We start from the raw sequence: 19,492 nt of genomic DNA, 5'->3' as shown, positions 1-19,492 counted from the left end.
TATGTGATTTCATGAATCATCAAGAGCTGCCTGTGAAATAGGTGTTATTATCCTCATTTTACTAGATGAAGAAATGAGAGCTTTGGACAGTGGCAAAGCCAGTAGATGTCAGAGCCAGGATTTCAACCCGAGCATCTCTGATTCCAAAGTCCAGGCTCTTTGCCATTCTGATTTTTGGTTTTTGGCCTCCTAAATACCTCCTGGCTCAATTTTTATTTATCTATCAAGCAAGGTGTCTTCTTTCCTCTTGGATTTTCTTCTTCCTATGTAATTTTTTTGTTTTGTTTTTTTGAGACAGAGTCTCACTCTGTATTTTAGGCTGGAGTGCAGTGGCACGATCTTGGCTTACTGCAACCTCCGCCTCCAAGGTTCAAGTGATTCTCCTACCCCAGCCTCCCAAGTAGCTGGGACTACAGACGTGCACCACCATGCACAGCTAATTTTTGTATTCTTAGGAGAGACAGGGTTTCACCATGTTGTCCAGGCTGGTCTCGAACTCCAGACCTCAGGTGATCTGCCCGCCTCGGCCTCCCAAAGTGCTGGGATTACAGGTGTGAGCCACTGCGCCCGGCCGTAGTTTTTAACTAAAGGAAGCTCTGCCAATGTGGATCTGCACTTCCAAATGTTACATACCAGTAAGGGCTAAGATGAAACAACTAATTATTTGATCAGGAGAAAGGTATTAGAAAAGCAGCATCAAAGGCCAGGCACAGTGGTTCATGTCTGTAATCTTAGCACTTTGGGAGGCCAAGGTGGGAGGATCGCTTGAGCCTAGGAGTTTGAGACCAGCCTGGGCAACATCGCGAGACCTCGTCTCTACAAAAAATAGAAAACTTAGGCATGGTGGCGTGTGCCTGTAGTCCCAGCTATTCGGGAAACTGAGGTGGGAGGATCGCCTGAGACCAGGAGGTACAGGCTGCAGTGAGCCACGATCGTGCCACTGCATTGCAGCCTGGGTGACACAGCGAGACCCCATCTCAAAAACACAAAACAAAGCAAAAAGAAATAAATAAAGAAGAGTGGCATCAGCTGCATAGCACTGGATTTGTCCAAACCAATGAATTCCTTTATTTTGCCCCAGGGATTGGTTTATATGTAAAATCAAATTGAATGAAGTCTAATTTAACTGAAAAAGAAAAGATGAAATACAATGTACTAAATAATGAGAATTTTACCAAATGATTTGGAAAGAACAGCCAGAGAATGAATACTTGTGCGCACACCTGGCCATGGTAATAATAGGTCTCTTTTCTCACGGAAACACTTCAGATACTCCCTACTCCTAATAACAGGCCTTATGTGTGAACTAAACGGACCATGTTACCTTCGTGTTTCATGGGACAATGTTTCTTTCCTCTTCAAGCTGTTCTTTCACTTCTTAGGAGCAGTGGCCCTCCCCGGCCTTAATTACCACAATGAAACCAGTACACAGCTACACTGTGTGAAGGTGCATTTATAGAATGCAGGTGCTTGTTGATTTTTAAATGGCAAGAAAGTATAACAATACTATGAAGTCAATAGTGTGCACACTCCAGCCTGGGAGATAGAGCAAGACTCTATCTCAAAAAAAAAAAAAAAAAAAAAAAAAAATGTGCTTTCATGGTTAATTAGTAGCTGCTTTTTTTTTTTTTTTTTCTTTTCTTGAGACAGAGTCTCACTCTGTTGCCCAGGCTGGAGTGCACACTATGAGTAATTCGTGAGTAATTAATAATTTTTATTAGCGAGTGTGTTTTGCGGATATTGACCATTAGCGTTCTTCTAGTTGAAGTTCAACAATGATTTTTCATGTCATTAGTCATAGTTATAGTCCATGTGGGAACAATGGCATATTTTATATCTTTATTAAGTGTCCTTTTGGTTATAGGGTTTGTAGGTTTCTCTTTGAAACCTTCTCCTATTTATGGGGGCCTAGGGCTAATTATTAGTGGTGCTGTAGGTTGTGGTATTGTGTTGATTTTTGGTGTGGCTTTTGTGGGGTTGACAGTCTTTTTGGTTTACTTGGGTAGCATGATGGTTGTTTTTGGCTATACCATGGCAATGGCTGCTGAGGAATATCCTGAAACATGAGGGTCAAATATTGACATCTGAGGGGCTTTACTATTATGAGTATTAAAGGGGTTGCTGTCGGTTTGGTGAATAGTTGAGCATGATGGGGTGGGGATCATGATTGATTTTAACAGCATAGAGAGTTGGATGATTTTTGAGGGGGAGGGGGAGGGGTTGTTGCATGAGGATCCTGTGGGTGTGGCTGCCTTGTATAGTTATGGGTGTTGAATAGTGGTAGTTGCTGGTTGATCGTTATTTGTTAGTATTTATGTTGCGATTGAAATTACTCGGGGTAATAGATTAGATAATTAGGAGTAGGGTTAAAAGGGATGGGATAAAAAAAGAGAGAAAGCAGAGTTTAATTAGGCCTTTTTGAGTAGATACAGTAATGGAGGCTGAAATTTGGGTTTGTGAAATGGTCTTTGGTATAGACTTTTCTAGTCAAATTAGGTCTAGTAGTAGTGAAGCCAGATTTTGGCTTGTGGATAGGTTTGAGTTGGGGGTTGTATGGTGAATTGTGACTGAATAAAATCCTAGTATTTTGGAGAAGTTGAATGTCTGTAGTGGGTATTTTAGTTTAAGGTTATTAGTTATGAGATTAAACTCCATTGCTAGTAAGAAGCCTAAGGTGGTCACACCTAGGCCTCTGAGCTTCAGGTGGAGTGGTATGGTTGTTTGGGGGGATGACGCAGGAATAATACTGTTGGTGAGGAGGAATCCGGCGAAGATGCTGCTGATTGTTAGGTGTTTAATTAGGAAGGGCTTATTTTCGTTAATAATAACCAGAGTCATGAAGCAAGGTTGCCCTATTAGAGCGAAGAAAATAATATGGGTACTGTAGACAGCTGTCAAGGAGGTGGCAATAAGCGTAATAGAAAGGGCTCAGGCATTGGTGTATGATGTGTTTGCAGGTTCAATAATGAGGTCTTTGGAGTAAAAGCCTGTGAGGAAGGCATACCTGTAAGTGTGAGGCTGCTGATAAAACGGGAGGAGGAAGTGAGGGGTAGAGTCGTGAATAGCCCTCCTGTTTTTCAGATGCCTTGTTCTTCACTGAGGTTATGGATGAGGGACCCTGAACATATAAATAATATAGGTTTGAAAAAGGCATGGGTGCAGATGTGAAGGAATGCTAGATGCAGCTGATTAATGCCAATTATGACTATTATAAGGCCTAACTGGCTTGAGGTGGAGAATGCTATGATATTTTTGATACCATTTTGTGTTACAGCACAGGTGGCTGTGAATAAGGTAGTAATAGCCCCCAGACATAATGTAAAGGTTTGGATTGATAGGTTATTTTCTATTAAAGGGTAGAAGCAGATGAGCAGGAATACTCCTGCTACAACTATAGTGCTGGAGTGGAGTAGGGCTGAGACTGGGGCTGGGCCTTCTATGGCAGATGGGAGTCAGGGATGGAGGCTGAATTGAGCTGACTTTCCTGCTGCTGCTAAGAGAAGGCTAATTAATGGAAGGGAGTTGGGGGTAGGGTCTAGAATAAATGTTTGCTGAAATTCTCATGTGTTGGAGGACAGGAGGAATCATGCTATAGCTGAAATAAAGCCAATATTGCCGATGCGGTTGTACAGAACTGCTTGGCTGCTGTATTAGCATCTGCTCGGCCGTACCATCAGCCGATTAGTAAGAAAGACATGATTCCTACGCCTTCTCATCCAATAAAGAGCTGAAAGAGGTTGTTGGCGGTAACCAGAATTAATATTGTGATGAGGAAAATAAGTAAGTATTTGAACAATTGATTAATGTTAGGGTCTGAGTTTATATATCATATTGAGAATTCTATAATAGATCAGGTAATGAACAGTGAGTGTTACTGGGATAAATATTGTGGAGAATTGGTCTAGCTTGAAGCTTAGTGAGAGTTTGAGAGTTTGGATTGTCATTCAGTGTCAGTTTGAGATCATGACTTCTTGGTCTGTGCATATCAACATTGTTGTAGGAATGAGGCTAATAACGAAGGCACATGCGATAGATGTTTTTACGTAATTTGGGTGTGAAACTTTTTTGCGGGGGTTGGCTAAGGTAATGGTAATCGGTAAGATTAAGGGGATTAGGGATGTTATAGCAGTGGAAGAATACATGTTTGTTGCTTTATTTGGAGTTGCACCAATGTTTTTGGCTCCTAAGACCAACGGATGACTCTAATCCTTTAAAAGTTGAGAAAGCCATGTTGTTAGGCATGGGGGCACAAGTTAGCAGTTCTTGCATACTTTCTCAGTAGGTAAGAAGTTGCAGGCTTCTATGATTAGATCTGCAATCTAATGTTTTGGTTAAACTATAGCTACAGCATGCAAACCCCATAATAAGTTTAGGGTTTAAAGATAATAGGAAGATAGACGCAAGATGTATAAGTATTAATGTGTTCTCTCGTGTAAAGGAAGGTTTAGTACTGTTAATATAATATGCAAGTGTCCCTCGTTGTGTTGTGATTAGCATATTTAGGGAGTAAAGGGCTGTAATTAGTATATTAAGTCCTATAAGCATAATAGTGATATTAGATCAGAAGAATGAGGCCATAGTCACAAAGAGTTCTACTAGATTAATGGTGTGGGGTAAGGCAAGGTTAGTAAGATTTGCCAGAAGTCATCAAGAGGCTATTAGCAGAAGCAGTGTTTGAAGGCGTTCGGTAAGTAATAGGGTTCACCTATGGGCCTGCTCGTAGTTTGAATTTGCTAGGCAGAATAGTAAGGCTGAAGTGAGTCCATGAGCAATTATAAGGGTGACTGCACCTGTTAAGCTTCAAGGGGTCTGAATGAGGATAACCATGATAACAAGTGCTATGTGGCTTACAGAGGAGTAGGCAATACATGATTTTAGATCAGTTTGTCATAGACAAATAGAGCTTGTCATAACTCTCCCTCATAGGGACAGTATGAGGAAAGGGTATGCTATATGTTCTGTTAGGGGATTGAGGAGAAGAGTAAGTTGTATTATACTGTAGCCACCTAGCTTTAGGAGTCCTGCTCCAGGTACTATCGAGCCACAATAGGGGCTTCTACGTGGGCTTTGTGGAGTCATAGGTGAAATCTGTATAGAGGTATTTTTACTATAAAAGCTATGATACATGCTAGTCATGTAGGATTGTTGGATCAGGAGGCTAATGGCTCTTGGGTAGTAAGTATTATTACTAGCATGTTTAGTGAACCTGAGGTATTTTGAGTATAAACGAGTGTTACAAGTAGAGGAAGGGATCCTACTAGTGTGTAAAATAGAAGTATGAGCTTGCATTGAGGCGTTCTGGTTGGTTGCCTCAGTGGGTGATGATAATTAGGGTAGGAACTAGTGTGGCTTCAAAGGGGATATAAAATATAATTAGTTCTGTGGCTGTGAATGCTCTGATTAAAAAAGTCAGTAGGGAAATCAATATAGAAATATAGAGCTGTTTTCATGGGGGTGATTCATTGGACAGGTGATATTGGCTTCTAGCAAAAACTGTAAGAGGCAGTAGACAGGCTATTAAGATTAGAAGCGGTGATGTCAGCGGGTCAGAAGAGAAAATTAATGAGAGGTTGGATGGGTTATCGCTGAATTGGTTAAAAAATAGTAGGCTGGCGAGGCTGATGAGTAGGCTGTGAATAATCATGTTGATTCAGACTATAGAATTTTTAGAGAATCATGTCATTGGTAACAGTATAATTGTTGGAATAATAATTTTTAGCATTGAAGTAAATTTAGATTTTGTACGTAATCCAGGCCATATGTGTTGGAGACTGAAACTAGTAAGGCAAAGCCCACTGCGGCTTCGCAGGGAGCAAATACTAGGAGGATGATGGGGATTATGGGTGCTAGAGTGAAATGTATGCTTAAAGCTGTAAGAGTATTTATGATAACTATTGATAGTATTATGCCTTCTAGGCATAACAGGGATGATACTAGGTGGGATCGATAGGCTAATATCCCTAGCAGTGATATGGTGTGTGCTAATAAGGGCATTTGGTAAACATGGTCTATCATAACCTAATGAGTAAAAATCATTTATTTTGGCTTAAACTATTTACCAATTCATCCCGGTCTAATCCTTTTTGGGCTCATTCATGTCAAGCCTAGGATTAAAGTGGTAATTGTATAAGGGCTGTGCTGATTATTAGTGTCAGGTTGGTTGTTTGAAGGGCTCATGGCAGGGGTAGTAGTAGAGTGATCTCTGAGTCGAAAAGGAGGAATGTGATGGCTACTAGGAAGAATTTTATGGAAAAGAGGAGGCAGGCGGAGGCTATTGGGTCAAATCTGCATTCACAGGGGCTGGATTTTTCTATATAAGTATTACGCTGTGGGAGCAATGCGATTGTTATTAGTAATAGGGCCAGTTAGGTGTTGGTTACTAGGGCTAGTGTCAGGTTGATTACTCTCTTTTGGATATTATTGAAACTAATTGATTGGAAATCAATGGTATTGTTTATACTAAAAGAGTAGGATCCTCATCAGTAGACAGAGACGTGTAAGAATAGTCATACTACATCTACGAAGTGTCAAATCAGACGGCAGCTTCAAAGCCAAAGTGGTGGCTGGATGTAAAGTGGAATTTTAATTGGCGGAGGAGGCAGATAGTGAGAAATGTTGATCCAATGATAGCGTGAAGTCCGTGAAAGCCTGTGGCTGTAAAGAACGTTGAGCCGTAGTTTCCATCGGAGAGAGTAAAGAGATTGTGCAGTGAGCACAATCTCAGCTCACTGCAACCTCCGCCTTCCGGGTTCAAGCCATTCTCCTGCCTCAGCCTCCCAAGTAGCTGGGATTACAAGCACGTGCCACCATGCTGGCTAATTTTTGTATTTTTCTTAGAGATGGGGTTTCACCATATTGGCCAGGCTGGTCTCGAACTCCTGACCTCAAGTGATCTGCCTGCCTTGGCCTCCCAAAGTGCTGGGATTACAGGTGTGAGCCACTGGGACTGGCCCTGCATTTTTTCTTTAAATGAGGTATGGAGGAGATGAGAGCCTTTTGGTTCTTTTTTTTTTTTTTTTTGAGACTTTCTGGAGTTTCACTCTTGTTGCCCAGGCTGGAGTGCAATGGCGCGATCTCGGCTCACCGCAGCCTCCACCTTCCAGGTTCAAGCGATTCTTGTGCCTCAGCCTCCTGAGTAGCTGGGATTACAGGCATGTGCTACCACACCCAGGTAATTTTGTATTTTTAGTAGAGACAGGGTTTCTCCATACTGGCCAGGCTTATCTTGAATTCCCGACCTCAGGTGATCCGCCTGCCTCTGCCTCCCAAAGTGTTGGGATTACAGGCGTGAGCCACTGTGTCTGGCCGAGCCTTTTGGTTCTTAAATGCCTCAGTCTGACAACAGGCGGGGTGGTGGTGGTGTCAGGTGGACTGATTCAAATTCAAATTCAGTCACTTAGTAGTTATCTAACATCTGGCAACTTACTTATTTTGAATTTAGTTTCTTTTCTTGTCTCTGTTTCTCTCTCTTTGAGACAGCATCTCTCCTGCTGCCCAGGCTGGAGTGCAGTGGCACGATCTCAGCTCACTGCAGCCTTGACCTCCTGATCCCATGTGATCCTCCTGCCTCAGCCTCTTGAGTAGCTGTAACTACAGACACGCATTACCATGCCTGGCTAATTTTTAAATTTCTTGTAGAGATGGGGTCTTGCTGTGTTGACCAGGCTGGTCTTGAACTTCTGAGCTCCAGCAATCTGCCAACCTCGGCCTCCTAAAGCGCTGAGATTACAGATGTGAGACATTGCACCCAGCCTAAACTCAGCTTCCTCATATTTATATGAGGAACCTACATCTACCAAATGAGGATAAAGAATATCACAATGCAATTTGTAAGGATTTAAAAAGTTAACTCCTGGCTGGGCACAGTGGCTCACGTCTGTAATCCTAGCACTTTGGGAGGCCGAGACAGGCAGATCACCTGAGGTTAGGAGTTCGAGACCGGCCTGGCCAACATGGCGAAACCCCATCTCTACTAAAAATACAAAAATTAGCTGGACATGGTGGTGCGTGCCTGTAATCCCAGCTACTTGGGAGGCTGAGGCAGGAGAATCGCTTGAACCCGGGGGGTGGAGGTTGCAATGAGCCGAGGTTGTGCCACTGCACTCCAGCCTGGGTGACAGAGCAAGACTCTGTCTCAAAAAAAAAAAAAAAAAGTTAACTCTTTTGCTCAAGACCTGGCACATGTTTGCACTCAACAAATATTGGTTCCCCCGCCCCCTTTCCTTGGTTACTATTTCAGTCTTCTAAGGGTTCATTCACACCCCTAAGGAGAAGCACTTAATGTCAAGAAAGGACTAGTAGTAACTTGCATGCATTTATTCAGATAATACCTTCTGATTGCCATCATGTGCCAGATGATATGTTAGGTACTGGGAATGAGTAAAACCATATAAACCAAAGGGTATCCAAGATAGGTGTCAATCAGTTTAGAAAGTTTTTTGTGCTAGGGTTAAGAACACACCCATGACACCGCCTCAGGAGCTCCTGACAACATATGCCCAAGGTGGTCGGGGCACAGCTTGATTTGATATATTTTAGGGACACATGAGACCTCAATCAATATATGTCAGATGTACATTGGTTCAGTCCAGAAAGGCAAGACAACTCAAAGTGGGGAGGGGCCTTCCAGGTCCTAGGTAGATAAGAGACAAACTGTTGCATGCTTTTGAGTTTCTGATTAGCCTTTCACTGAATAAACAGTTTACAGCAGTGGTCCCTTACCCCTAGGCCGCGGACCAGTATGGGTCTGTGGCCTATTAGGAAGCAGGAGGTGAGCAGCCAGTGAGCATTACCGCCTGAGCTCCACCTCCTGCTAGACCTGTGGTGGCATGAGATTCTCATAGGAGGGTGAACCCTATTGTGAACGGTGCATGGGAGAGATCTAGATTGCTCCTTATGAGAATCTAACTAATGCCTGATGATCCAAGGTGGAACAGTTTCATCTGAAACCATCCCACCCACCCCACATCCGTGGAAAAAATGTCTTCCACAAAACCAGCCCCTGGTGCCAAAAAGGTTTGGGACTGCTGATTTACAGGAATAGTCACTTATGCCTTAGTCTGGCTTAGTGAAACAATAGGGCAGAGCAAGCAAATCAGCTGTGCATTTGTCTCACATGAGCAGAGGGATGACTTTGACTTCTGCCTGTCCTTTGTCTGCAAGGAATTTCCTCATGGGCAAATTGTGAGGGAGTGCGGGGCTTGCGGGGGTGGTGGTGGTGGAGGGTGGGGTGGGTATGTAGCTATCTTACTTAGGAATAGAGTGGGAGGCAGGTTTGCCCAAGGCAGTTCCCACCTTGACCCTTCCCTCTGGCTTAGTGATTTCGGGGAGATTTCTTTTCCTTTCACACCTAGAACCCCGGCCCTCAGAGAGTTTATGGCATCGTGGGGGAGACAGATCTTCCTTGAGTCATCACTTACACAAATGTACAACTGCAACCATGACAAGGGCCTCAAAGGAGAGCCTCGCAGTGAATAAGAACCTAGAGATAGATTTGACCTCGTCAGAGAGGTCAGAGAAGGCTTGAGTCTTCAGTGATGCTTGAGTCAAGATCTACCAAATAAGTCCATCTGGCAAAGAGAAGAGGGAAGAGTGTGCCAGGCAGAGGAAGCTGCAGGTGCAAAGGCCTTTTGGCAGCAGGGAGCATGGCTAGTAGGTGCGTTTGAATCATGACCAGCATGGATGGAGTACAGGGTTTTCAGGGGGAGTGAGGTGTGAAAGTGACGCTGGAGAGTTAAGTAGGAGTCAGGGCAGGCAGGGCCTTGGAGGCCACCCTGGGTCACTAGGGAATCTTTGAAGTAAGTGGCTACAATACCAGCATGCGGTTAATGATTGTATGTGGGTTTGAACATTTACAAGTTAGTAAATTATGTATAGCTGAAACTGAAGCAAGTTGTGAGGGTTTTCCTAGAAACCAGATGGAATGCAGGATGGTACTAGTGTGTCCCTGTTTTGTCCACACATCAACAAAAGCATTAAAACTGGGCAGACGCCCAGCTCATCCTCCACCTCTGCTGCTCTGGGCCTACATCCTGGGGACGGTGGAGCGGTGTGCCACCCAGGAGATGTGGCTGGAAGCTGGGGAGTAGAGGGCATCCTCTGATCTTTCATGGAAACAGCCCATGGCAGTGCACGGTGGCTCCCACCTGTAATCCCAGTGCTTGGGAGGCAGAGGTGGGAGGATTGCTTGAGCCCAGGAGTTCGAAACTAACCCAGGCAATATAGTGAGACCCTGTCTCTACAAAAAAATAAAAAAAAGTTAGCCTGGCATGGTGGCGTGCACCTGTAGTCCCAGCTACTCAGGAGGCTGAGGCTGGAGGATCGCTCGAGCCCAGGAGCTCGAGGCTGCAGTGAGCTGTGATGGCGTCACTGCACTCTGGCCTGCACAACAGAGCGAGATCCCATCTCAAGAAAAAAACAAAAACAAAAACAAAAAAAACCCGCCCATGATCTGGCGTCTTACCTCCTGAAGAGCTGAGGAGATGTAAGTGTGAATAATTCTGTCTAATGGATTGCTATCATCCATGTTCTTCTCAGTGTTAAGAACAGGGGTCCCAATCCAGACCCCAAGAGAGGGTTCTTGGATCTCATGCAAGAGAGAATTCAGGGCCAGTCCGCAGTGCAAAGTGAAATAAACTTGCTTTATTAAGAAAGTAAAGGAATAAGAGAATAGCTACTCCATAGACAGAGCAGCCCCGAGGGCTGCTGGTTGCCCATTTTTATGGTTATTTCTTGAGTATATGCTAAACAAGGGGTGGATTATTCATGCTTCCCCTTTTTAGACCATATAGGGTAACTTCCTGATGTTGCCATGGCATTTGTAAACTGTCACGGTGCTGACGGCAGTGTAGCACTGAGGACAACCAGAGAGGTCACTCTTGTGGCTGTCTTGGCTTTGCTAGGATTTAGCCAGCTTCTTTACTGCAAACTGTTTTATCAGCAAGGTCTTTACAACCTGTATTTTGTGCCGACCTCCTATCTCATCCTGTGACTTAGAATGCCTTAACCGCCTGGGAATGCAGCCCAGTAGGTTTCAGCCTCATTTTACCCAGCCCCTATTCAAGATGGAGTTTTTGGTTCACATGCCTCTGACATCAGATCAATGTTGCTTGTTATTACTCTTATTATTGTCATCTCAAATCTGAAGAGTCACCAGAACAAACTTCCTTCTGCCCTTTGGTTTCCTCCCTCCCTTGGCTCCCAGCAGCAGGGGGGCTGCTGACAATTCACAGATTTGTAGTTGAGTTCCATGGGGGGCTGGAGCTCAGGATCAGAGGCAAGCCCTTTTGACTCATGGTCGTGGGGTCCCAGCGTGAAGCTGCTCTGTGATTGCCCTGGAACTCAACATGTCAGAGCTGCCACAGGGAGAGGGCAGAGGCTGCTTGGTAGCTGAGAACAAGGGAGACGCCCTGGGAGATGCTCAGAAACAATCCGAGGTTCAGAAGCAGGGCCAGAGCCCCCAGAGATGTGAGCAGAGTGGAAGGAGCAAGGCGTGGCCATCAGTATTCTGGCCCCAGTGTATTAATACCTATGGGCTGGGCGACCTGGGCATCTGAGCTTGCATTCAGAGATGTCATAGAAGAGCCCCCTGGGGCCTGTGCTGCGGCTCCCTCCCCAGCGGTGGTGTCTGATGATAGGGTTTTGCAGCAGGCCATCTCCTCCATCCATTCCTGATGGTCAGAAGGCAGGAGAGCCTGAGAGGACAACATCTCTGCCATCAAGTGGGAACTCGCAGTGGGATTCCTCACTGTCTTCCCAAAAGACACAATTTCCACAGCATTTGCGCATCTTGTTCACAGGTCCCTACCTGTGTGGTGCTGATGGCCTATTCTCCATCCAGATAGCTGAGGATCGTAGTTTGTATTTTAAAATCATGTCAAGCATGCTCTTAAAATGCCCCACTAGCGATGTTAGTTATCATTAATGTAATGTTAATGATATCTAAAGAGGAGTAAAAATTTGAGCAAAGTGCCAAAAAAAGTAGGATTCTTGATTGCTAGTCACAAAGCCCAACTTTTTATTGAAGTATAACATACACACAGAAAAGTGCCCAAATCAAAAGTGTACAGCTCCAAGAATGTTCACAAACGGAAAGCACCCAGGTAACCGGCAACCAGATCAAGAAACAGAACACCCCAGAAGCACCACCTCATGCCCCCTTCTGGTTACTGTCTTCTTAGGACTGATCTCTACTTGCAACCGCATGGATGAATTTTGCTGGGTTTTAAACTTTATATAAATGGAATCCTATGGTGCGTTTTTGCCTTATCTCGTTCAACACTAGGGTTGGTGAATACACTCCAAGTTGGGGGTGGAGTTGCAGCTCATTCCCATTGCAGTCTGGGATTCCGTCGTGTGAATATACCCTAATGTGCTTATCCAGCCAACATGGGCATTGGGGTGCTTTCCTGTTCAGGGTTATTATGGAGAGTGTTTTTGTGAAGATTTAGAGCGTGTCTCTGAATGAACACATGTACACATTTCTGTAGGGTATACACCTAGGGGTGGAATTGTTAGGTCATATATATTTACATCCAACTCAAGCTATTTCATGAAAGAAGAAAGAATGTACTGGATGGAGTTTGCTGGCTCAAAGAATTGACAGAAAACTAGAAGGGAGGTCTGTAGGAAGATAGGTGGAGGCGGAGACAGCTCAGCGAGTCCAAGGAGTGGAGCAGAAATGACATTCCCAGGACCCTGCCATCCCTGGACATTGCTACCAGTGGACACACCATCCCTGCAGCCTGCCAGCCCTACCCACCTGCCTTGCTGTATGACTACCAACCCCGGACCACGGTGGCTTCCTTGAAATGAGTCTCGGCATCCCTTCATTTGTGTCACTTTCTCCAGGCTCATAGCCCCAAGCAAGGGTCCAGGTAGTCCACCCCAGGTCAATGACCACTTCCCGACTGGTATGGGGCTGGAAGCAGAGTGTGCCTGAGAGACAGGGAATACCTCCCTTCTTCAGCTTCCACGGTGGGTACTGCACACCACTAAGTTTATATCTAAGGCATGATGTCCCTGCTGTAGGAAGGGAGGGGAGATGCTGGACAGTTAAGCTGAAAACACAAAAATGACAACTGTCCCCACAGCTGCACTCAACAATGCAAGCAGGCTTTATTCTATTCATCTTCCACTGACAGAGTGGGGGAGCTCAGTGACATGTCTGTGGATCTCACAGCTCATGTGCAGAAATCTCCATCTAAGAAGAGGGAACTAGGCCGGGTGTGGTGGCTCACGCCTGTAATCCCAGCACTTTGGGAGGCCAAGGCGGGCGGATCACTTGAGGTCTGGGCTTCAAGACCAGCATGGCCAACATGGTGAAACTCCGTCTCTACTACTAAAAATACAAAAATTAGCCAGGTGTGGTGGCAGGCGCCTGCAATCCCAGCTCCTCGTGAGGCTGAGGCACAAGAATTGCTTGAACCCGGGAGGCGGAGGTTGCAGTGAGCCAAGATTGTGCTACTGCACTCCAGCCTGGAAGACAGAAAGAGACTCTGTCTCAAAAACAAAAACAAAAACAAAAAAAGAAGAGGCAGCTGGATTCAGGATCACTCTAGAAGGGTGACCCGTCCCCAAATGCCATAGGTCTGGAAGAGGTGCAGTAAAAGGACAGAAAAGCATCTCACAGGGGAAGGTAAGGAAGAGAGGAGGAAAAGGAAAAGGAGAGAGAACAAAAGGGAGGCTGAATCTGGAGGGATGGGGCATGTAAAAACAACAGGGAGAAGGTTTGGTGGAAGAGGAAAGCAGCATTTTTCTGACCTGATTTTGATGCTCTCTGTACGGCCCCACTTTCTCGGCTTCTCTGATGTGCCTTTATGACTTGTGCTTCGCTTCATCGGGTTAATGATGTTGACGTGAACCACAGAATAAAGAGATCCTGGTCATAACTGCACTATCAAAGGATCTGAGGTCCTAGCGTCACATCCAGCATACAATTCTGCTCTAGTTTGAGCATCTTAACAACACTGGTATTATTAGTGAGCTGATAATGAAACTAAGAATGAGTTTTAACAAAAGAAGCAAGGAACAAAAATGTCCTAAATCCATTTATGAGGGCAGCAAGTCATTAATTGGTCTGGAAATTATATTTGCCTCTTTGCAGGCAATTTTATGCCTCCAACGGAACCATGGTCTCTTTGAAGTCATCCATTCTTCCCTATATTATACCATGGCATTTAGTACATTTATTTGTTTTAAATGATAATCAGAGCTTTCATCTATGTAGCATCTCTGTTTCCTCCCAGACAGAAAGCCAGGATAATTACCATTAAACCCAATTTGCAGGTTAGAACATTTCAGGCACAAATGGCCTGTTCTCTATCACACAGCAAGTCTCTGTCAGAACTAGGGAGAGAGGCAGTTTCCAAATAAACAGAATAGAACAAACTTACACAAAGAGCTCTGCTCCCACTGTGTATTCTCCTCTTTCATCGGGATCATAAGAGTTTGGTTTAGGTAGGGCCTTCAGGTTGATCTTAGACAATCCAAGAGCTAATTCATCGATGTCTAGCCTTTCCTTGGGGCATCCATGAATCACCTTCCTTAAACTACCAGAATACGGCTTCCTCCTGGAGAATGTGGGAAGTGAAGTCTGCCACGGGTTGCTGCAACAAAGGTGTGGACCATGGGTTGGTGCAACAAAGGTGTTTGCTTCACGGTGTGCAGTTAAGATAGTTTGTGGGTCTCCCTACCTGCAAACAGGTAGACTTGGAAGGTAGCACAGTTCAGGGGGCTAAGGGAACTCTGGGGCCGGGCTGCCTGCCCTCAAATCCCAGTTTTTCTGCTTACCATGTGTAACCTTGGGCAAACTACATAAACGCTTTGTGCCTCAGTTTCCCCTCACTCTAAAACAGACATACGGCCGGGTGCACTGGCTCACACCTGCAATCCCAGCACTTTGGGAGGCCAAGGTGGGCAGATCACTTGAGGCCAGGAGTTGGAGACCAGCCTGGCCGACATGGTGAAACCCCGTCTCTACTAAAAATACAAAAATGAGCCAGGCGTGTTGGCGTGTGCTTGTTATCCCAGCTACTAGGGAGGCTGAGACATGAGGATCACTTGAACCTGTGAGTGGAGGTTGCAGTGAGCTGAGATTGTGCCATTGCATTCCAGCCTGGGCGACAGAGCAAGACTCTGTCTCAAAAAGATAAATAAATAAAATAAAACAGACATGCACTTATGGTATTTATTGTTGGAAGATTAAGTACCTTAACGTACACCAATGCTCAGATGACTTGGGGGCACATAGGGGACTGCTGTCACCATGCCTCACTCCTGCAGGGAAGGGGCTGCCCTACTAAAACCCCAGCGGGCCCAGTGCTGTGTCCAGAACAGGTCCTTATATTACTGCAGCCCACAATGGAACTACTGAGTAGGAGCCAAAAGAGGAGGGAGCAGGAAGAGGTGGCATTTGGAGAGGGGAGACCGCACCCACAGGTCTGCCACAGCGCATCAACGGTATGGGGTACTTTTACAGTCAAGTTGACTTCGGTGTCCGCCCACCATCTACCTTTGTAGGACCACTGAAACAAGGGACATCCACCACGGCCCCAGGAGGATATGCTAAGAAAACCATTCCACGGCCGGGCGCGGTGGCTCACGCCTGTAATCCCAGCGCTTTGGGAGGCCGAGGCGGGTGGATCACGAGGTCAGGAGTTTGAGACCAGCCTGACCAACACGGTGAAACCCCGTCTTTACTAAAAATACAAAAAATTAGCTGGGTGCGGTGGCGTGTGCCTATGATCCCAGCTACTCAGGAGGCTGAGGCAGGAGAATCGCTTGAACCCAGGAGGTGGAGGTCGCAGTGAGCTGAGGTCACGCCATTGCACTCCAGCCTGGGTGACAGAGCGAGACTCCGTCTCAAAACAACAACAACAACAACAACAAAAAAGAAAACCATTCCAATCCTGTGGGTTGTTGTCTTTTTATTAGGATGATGGAAATGCAGGAAATACAGAACCTCTGCAGCTGCTTTCTCCAGGAAAGGAGATGAAAACATTATATGTTTCAGTTGGTCAAAATGCTCTAATTTGATACTGAATATTGCAAATAAGGGATATTTAGGCATAGTTTTTTTTTAAATAAATTATCCACTGAAATGTATTAATATGATATAAACTTGGAAATTGATGTTTAAAAATTTTAAACTCTTAAGTCCAGACTTACTTTTACATGGCACATTTGTTATTTGGCTATAAAAATTTTGATTTTCTTTGCCAATAATGAAAATAACGTGAAAATGAAAAGGAAAAAAATGAAATTGAATGCCACGAAGAAAACAGATGGAAACATAAGACAAGCCCCGGCCACCGTTGGCTGGGCAGGGATGGGTGTTGGTCTCACTCCCTAAGGCTTAGAGCATGCATGGTCTCTACAGGGGACTTTGAAGGTCAGAAAAGGAGGCATTTTCATCACACACGGAGTTAGAGAATGGTACAAAAGAACTTCTTCTCGCGAAAGGGGTTTTCTGATGCAGGCACTGGAATGATGAGAGGGTCTTCCCGCACGTGAGCTTCACAGTAGGCCAGGAGGTCCGCAGCTGCCTGGGAGACCTGTGAGGGCACAGAGCACAGGCGCTCAGTTAGAGGCCCCTTTGCAGAGTGAGTCCAGGGAAGAGGTGTCCACGTACAGCGGGGACAAGCCCTAGGGTAGGCTGTATTGTGTGCACGGCCTACGACATGGTCATGTCCAGGCTGGAGGGAGGGTTTGTGCAGATCTAGGAGACTGGTTCGAAGCGGGCCTCCAAGAAGGGTAGGCTGCCCTCGCATGGCAGATCAGCATGGAGACAGGACTGAGGGCTGGCAGGAGGCCCAGACAGCCTTGATATATTCTCGAGTAGGTGAGGAGTGGAGGTTCCAGGACAGTAGTCTCACAATGACTTTGCTAAACCGTTTCTGGAAGAATAAAGCAGAAGGCAGCCCCTGGCCAAGCCAGTGTGATCATATTTATTATCATTATTAGTTGTTTTATTGCAATCCACTCTTGTGACCAACACAGAGAGACACTTCATCCTCCTCAACAGAACTTGTATTTAGCTATATTTTATAAGCACACGTTTTATTTTTATTCATTTTTCATTTTTATTTCTTTTTTTGAGGCAGTCTCGCTCTGTTGCCCAGGCTAGAGTGTGGTGGCGTGATCTCCGCTCACTGCAACCTCCATCTCCTGGGTTCAAGTGATGCTCCTGCTTCAGTCTCCCAAGTAGCTGAGATTACAGGCACCCACCATGCCCAGCTAATTTTTGTATTTTTAGTAGAGATGGGGTTTCACTGTGTTGGCCAGGCTGGTCTCAAACTCCTGACCTTAAGTGACCCGCCCACCTCAGCCTCCCAAAGTGCTGGGATTACAGGCATGAGCCACCGTGCCCGGCCAGCACACATGTTTTAACTTGGGGTGGCCACTTCCCTGCGGAGAGAGGTGCTCCTGACCAGAAAGTTCTTTCCATTCCATTTCTTTCCAGGCTTATCTGAAGCCTGCTGGCGCATGGCAGTTGTGCATCAAACTGTCCCCAAGCTCAAGGCCAGAGGAAGAGCAGGTTGGGAGAGGGTGGGGTGCGGACAAGCATTTGCTAAGAGGGAGAGGCAGTTACCAGCTTATTTTGTTCATGGTCTCTGTCATGCGCTTGGCAGATAAATGGCCTGTGCATTAACTCATCCTGCCAATTAGGCTGTTCTGCCTGCGAGTATTTATTAGCGGATTACAGGCAGGGGTAAATACATAGCAGTCAAATGAAATCCTTTTAGTACATTCAATGTCTAAATCTTCCCCAGAATGATAAAAATGTTCCACAGATGAAGAAAAAAAATGTTTAGAAGCCTCCAGCTACACAGGCCATACACATTCCCCTCTGGGTTTTAAAAATTGGCTCATCTTTCAGCATTTTACAGAGATTCTTCTGATTTTCAGACCTAACCGCTTTAGCGATGGCTAGAAATAATTCCAGCAGAGATATACAATGAATCAACTAAACACATCACTCAAATAAATCAACTTGAAGTTTAGCAGATGAGTTAGTCTAAATCCTGACAAAGCCTACATTTGTTAAGAATGTGGCATGGAGAAATGAGTTCCGGTGAACATCAGGCTTCTAGTTCTACCCCTGCCCGTAAGCTAGCTGTGTGACCTTGGGTAAGTAGCTCAACCTTTCTGAGCTTCACTTCCCTCATTTGTAAAATTCAGGAGTGTTGGAGAGCTCTAAGGTCCCAATTTACTCTGAGATGTCTATGATTCTACCTTTAATAGCATGGTCAGTATTTAAGATCCTAAAAACGTGTTTGTTGAGTTGAATAGGAGTGTTTGAAGTTTGCAGTGGGTTACAGGACTCCCATATAGGAATTTCCCAGATGGGTGAGGCTCAGGGGAAAACTGAGCCTGTGGGGGGCCTGTGAAGCCATCACAAGGAGCTAGAGCACAGGCTTAAGGAAATGGACTCTGAGGCCCACAGGGCTGCGACGGACACACAAGAGAATGGAATCACATGGTGAGTGCTGCAACTCAAAGCCGTTGGGCTTGGGAGATTGGGCCCTCCCTTGCTGCCACCTTCTAAGGAAAGCCGAGTGCCGTCCCCAACTGCTGGAGTGATGACCTCCTTAGTTTCCACTCCTGGCCTCTCACCATGTCCAGAGATGCAGAAGCTGCTGAGGTCTGGGGTCTCCCTCATGGCCACCATGTTAGGACAGCCACTAAATTCATCCATTGGCACCTCTGGCAACCCCTGGGCAGTGGTCTTCACTGCTGCCTGGGCAGCACACACAAGGGCTGCAGTGTTGGAACAACCACATTCCTCCTCTAGGAGCCACTGTCCTCTTGGGTTTGCTGAGTCTAGGCCCCTGACTCCAGTGAGCTCTTCTGGGAGTTCCGTTTAAGAATGGCTCAGCTGGATGCAGTGGCTCACACCTGTAATCCCAGCACTTTGGGAGGCCAAGGCAGGTGGATCGCCTGAGGTCAGGAGTTCAAGACCAGCCTGGCCAGCATGGTGAAACCCCGTCTCTACAAAAAATACAAAAAATTAGCCAGGCGTGGTGGTGGGTGCCTGTAATCCCAGCTACTCAGGAGGCTGAGGCAGGAGAATCGCTTGAACCCGGGAGTTGGAAGTTGCAATGAGCTGAGACTGTGCCACTGCACTCCAGTCTGGGCAACAAGAGTGAAACTCCATCTCAAAAAAAAAAAAAAAAAAAGAATGTCTCGTCTGACTATCATGCCCTCTCCAGTTTTCTAGTTTTCACTTTTCCCATCTACTTCATTTTTTTTGGACATGCTCCAGTTTCATCTGAATTCTCTATAATCCTTGTTATGTCATTCAGAAAGGAAGTATTCACTATCTACCCTTTAGCTAATTCAGAGGATGCAAGAGAAAGAATAAGGCAACAGTTTTGCCCTCTAGAAGATCTCACTGTGATCTCAAACATGATGAAGTCACTATAATAATCCATGTGTGCTGAAATGTCACAAAAGAACACTTGCATGCCACGGTGGATCCATGATGAGAGGC

General features: G+C 45.5%; 1 protein-coding gene and 1 pseudogene across 3 annotated transcripts in view; both read right to left on the bottom strand.

Moving 5' to 3' along the window:
- Positions 1-2,346: 2,346 nt before the first annotated feature.
- LOC112206729 (NADH-ubiquinone oxidoreductase chain 5-like) lies at positions 2,347-4,142 on the bottom strand (annotated as a pseudogene).
- An 11,031-nt stretch (positions 4,143-15,173) lies between these two features.
- Positions 15,174-19,492, bottom strand: part of GNG4 (G protein subunit gamma 4) — a 100,571-nt gene continuing 96,252 nt past the window's right edge. For all 3 annotated transcript variants that reach the window (XM_054660529.2, XM_009441703.5, XM_009441704.4), the window contains one exon: positions 15,174-16,553. In XM_054660529.2, coding sequence (XP_054516504.1) covers positions 16,425-16,553 — 129 coding nt within the window. In that variant the 3' untranslated portion in view covers positions 15,174-16,424. The remainder of the gene's footprint in view (positions 16,554-19,492) is intronic.

Source organism: Pan troglodytes, chromosome 1, assembly GCF_028858775.2.
Source record: "Pan troglodytes isolate AG18354 chromosome 1, NHGRI_mPanTro3-v2.0_pri, whole genome shotgun sequence".
NCBI classification, from domain to species: Eukaryota; Metazoa; Chordata; class Mammalia; order Primates; family Hominidae; genus Pan; species Pan troglodytes.
Note: the sequence above shows the minus strand (reverse complement) of the source record. Positions and strands in the feature narration are given on the sequence as shown.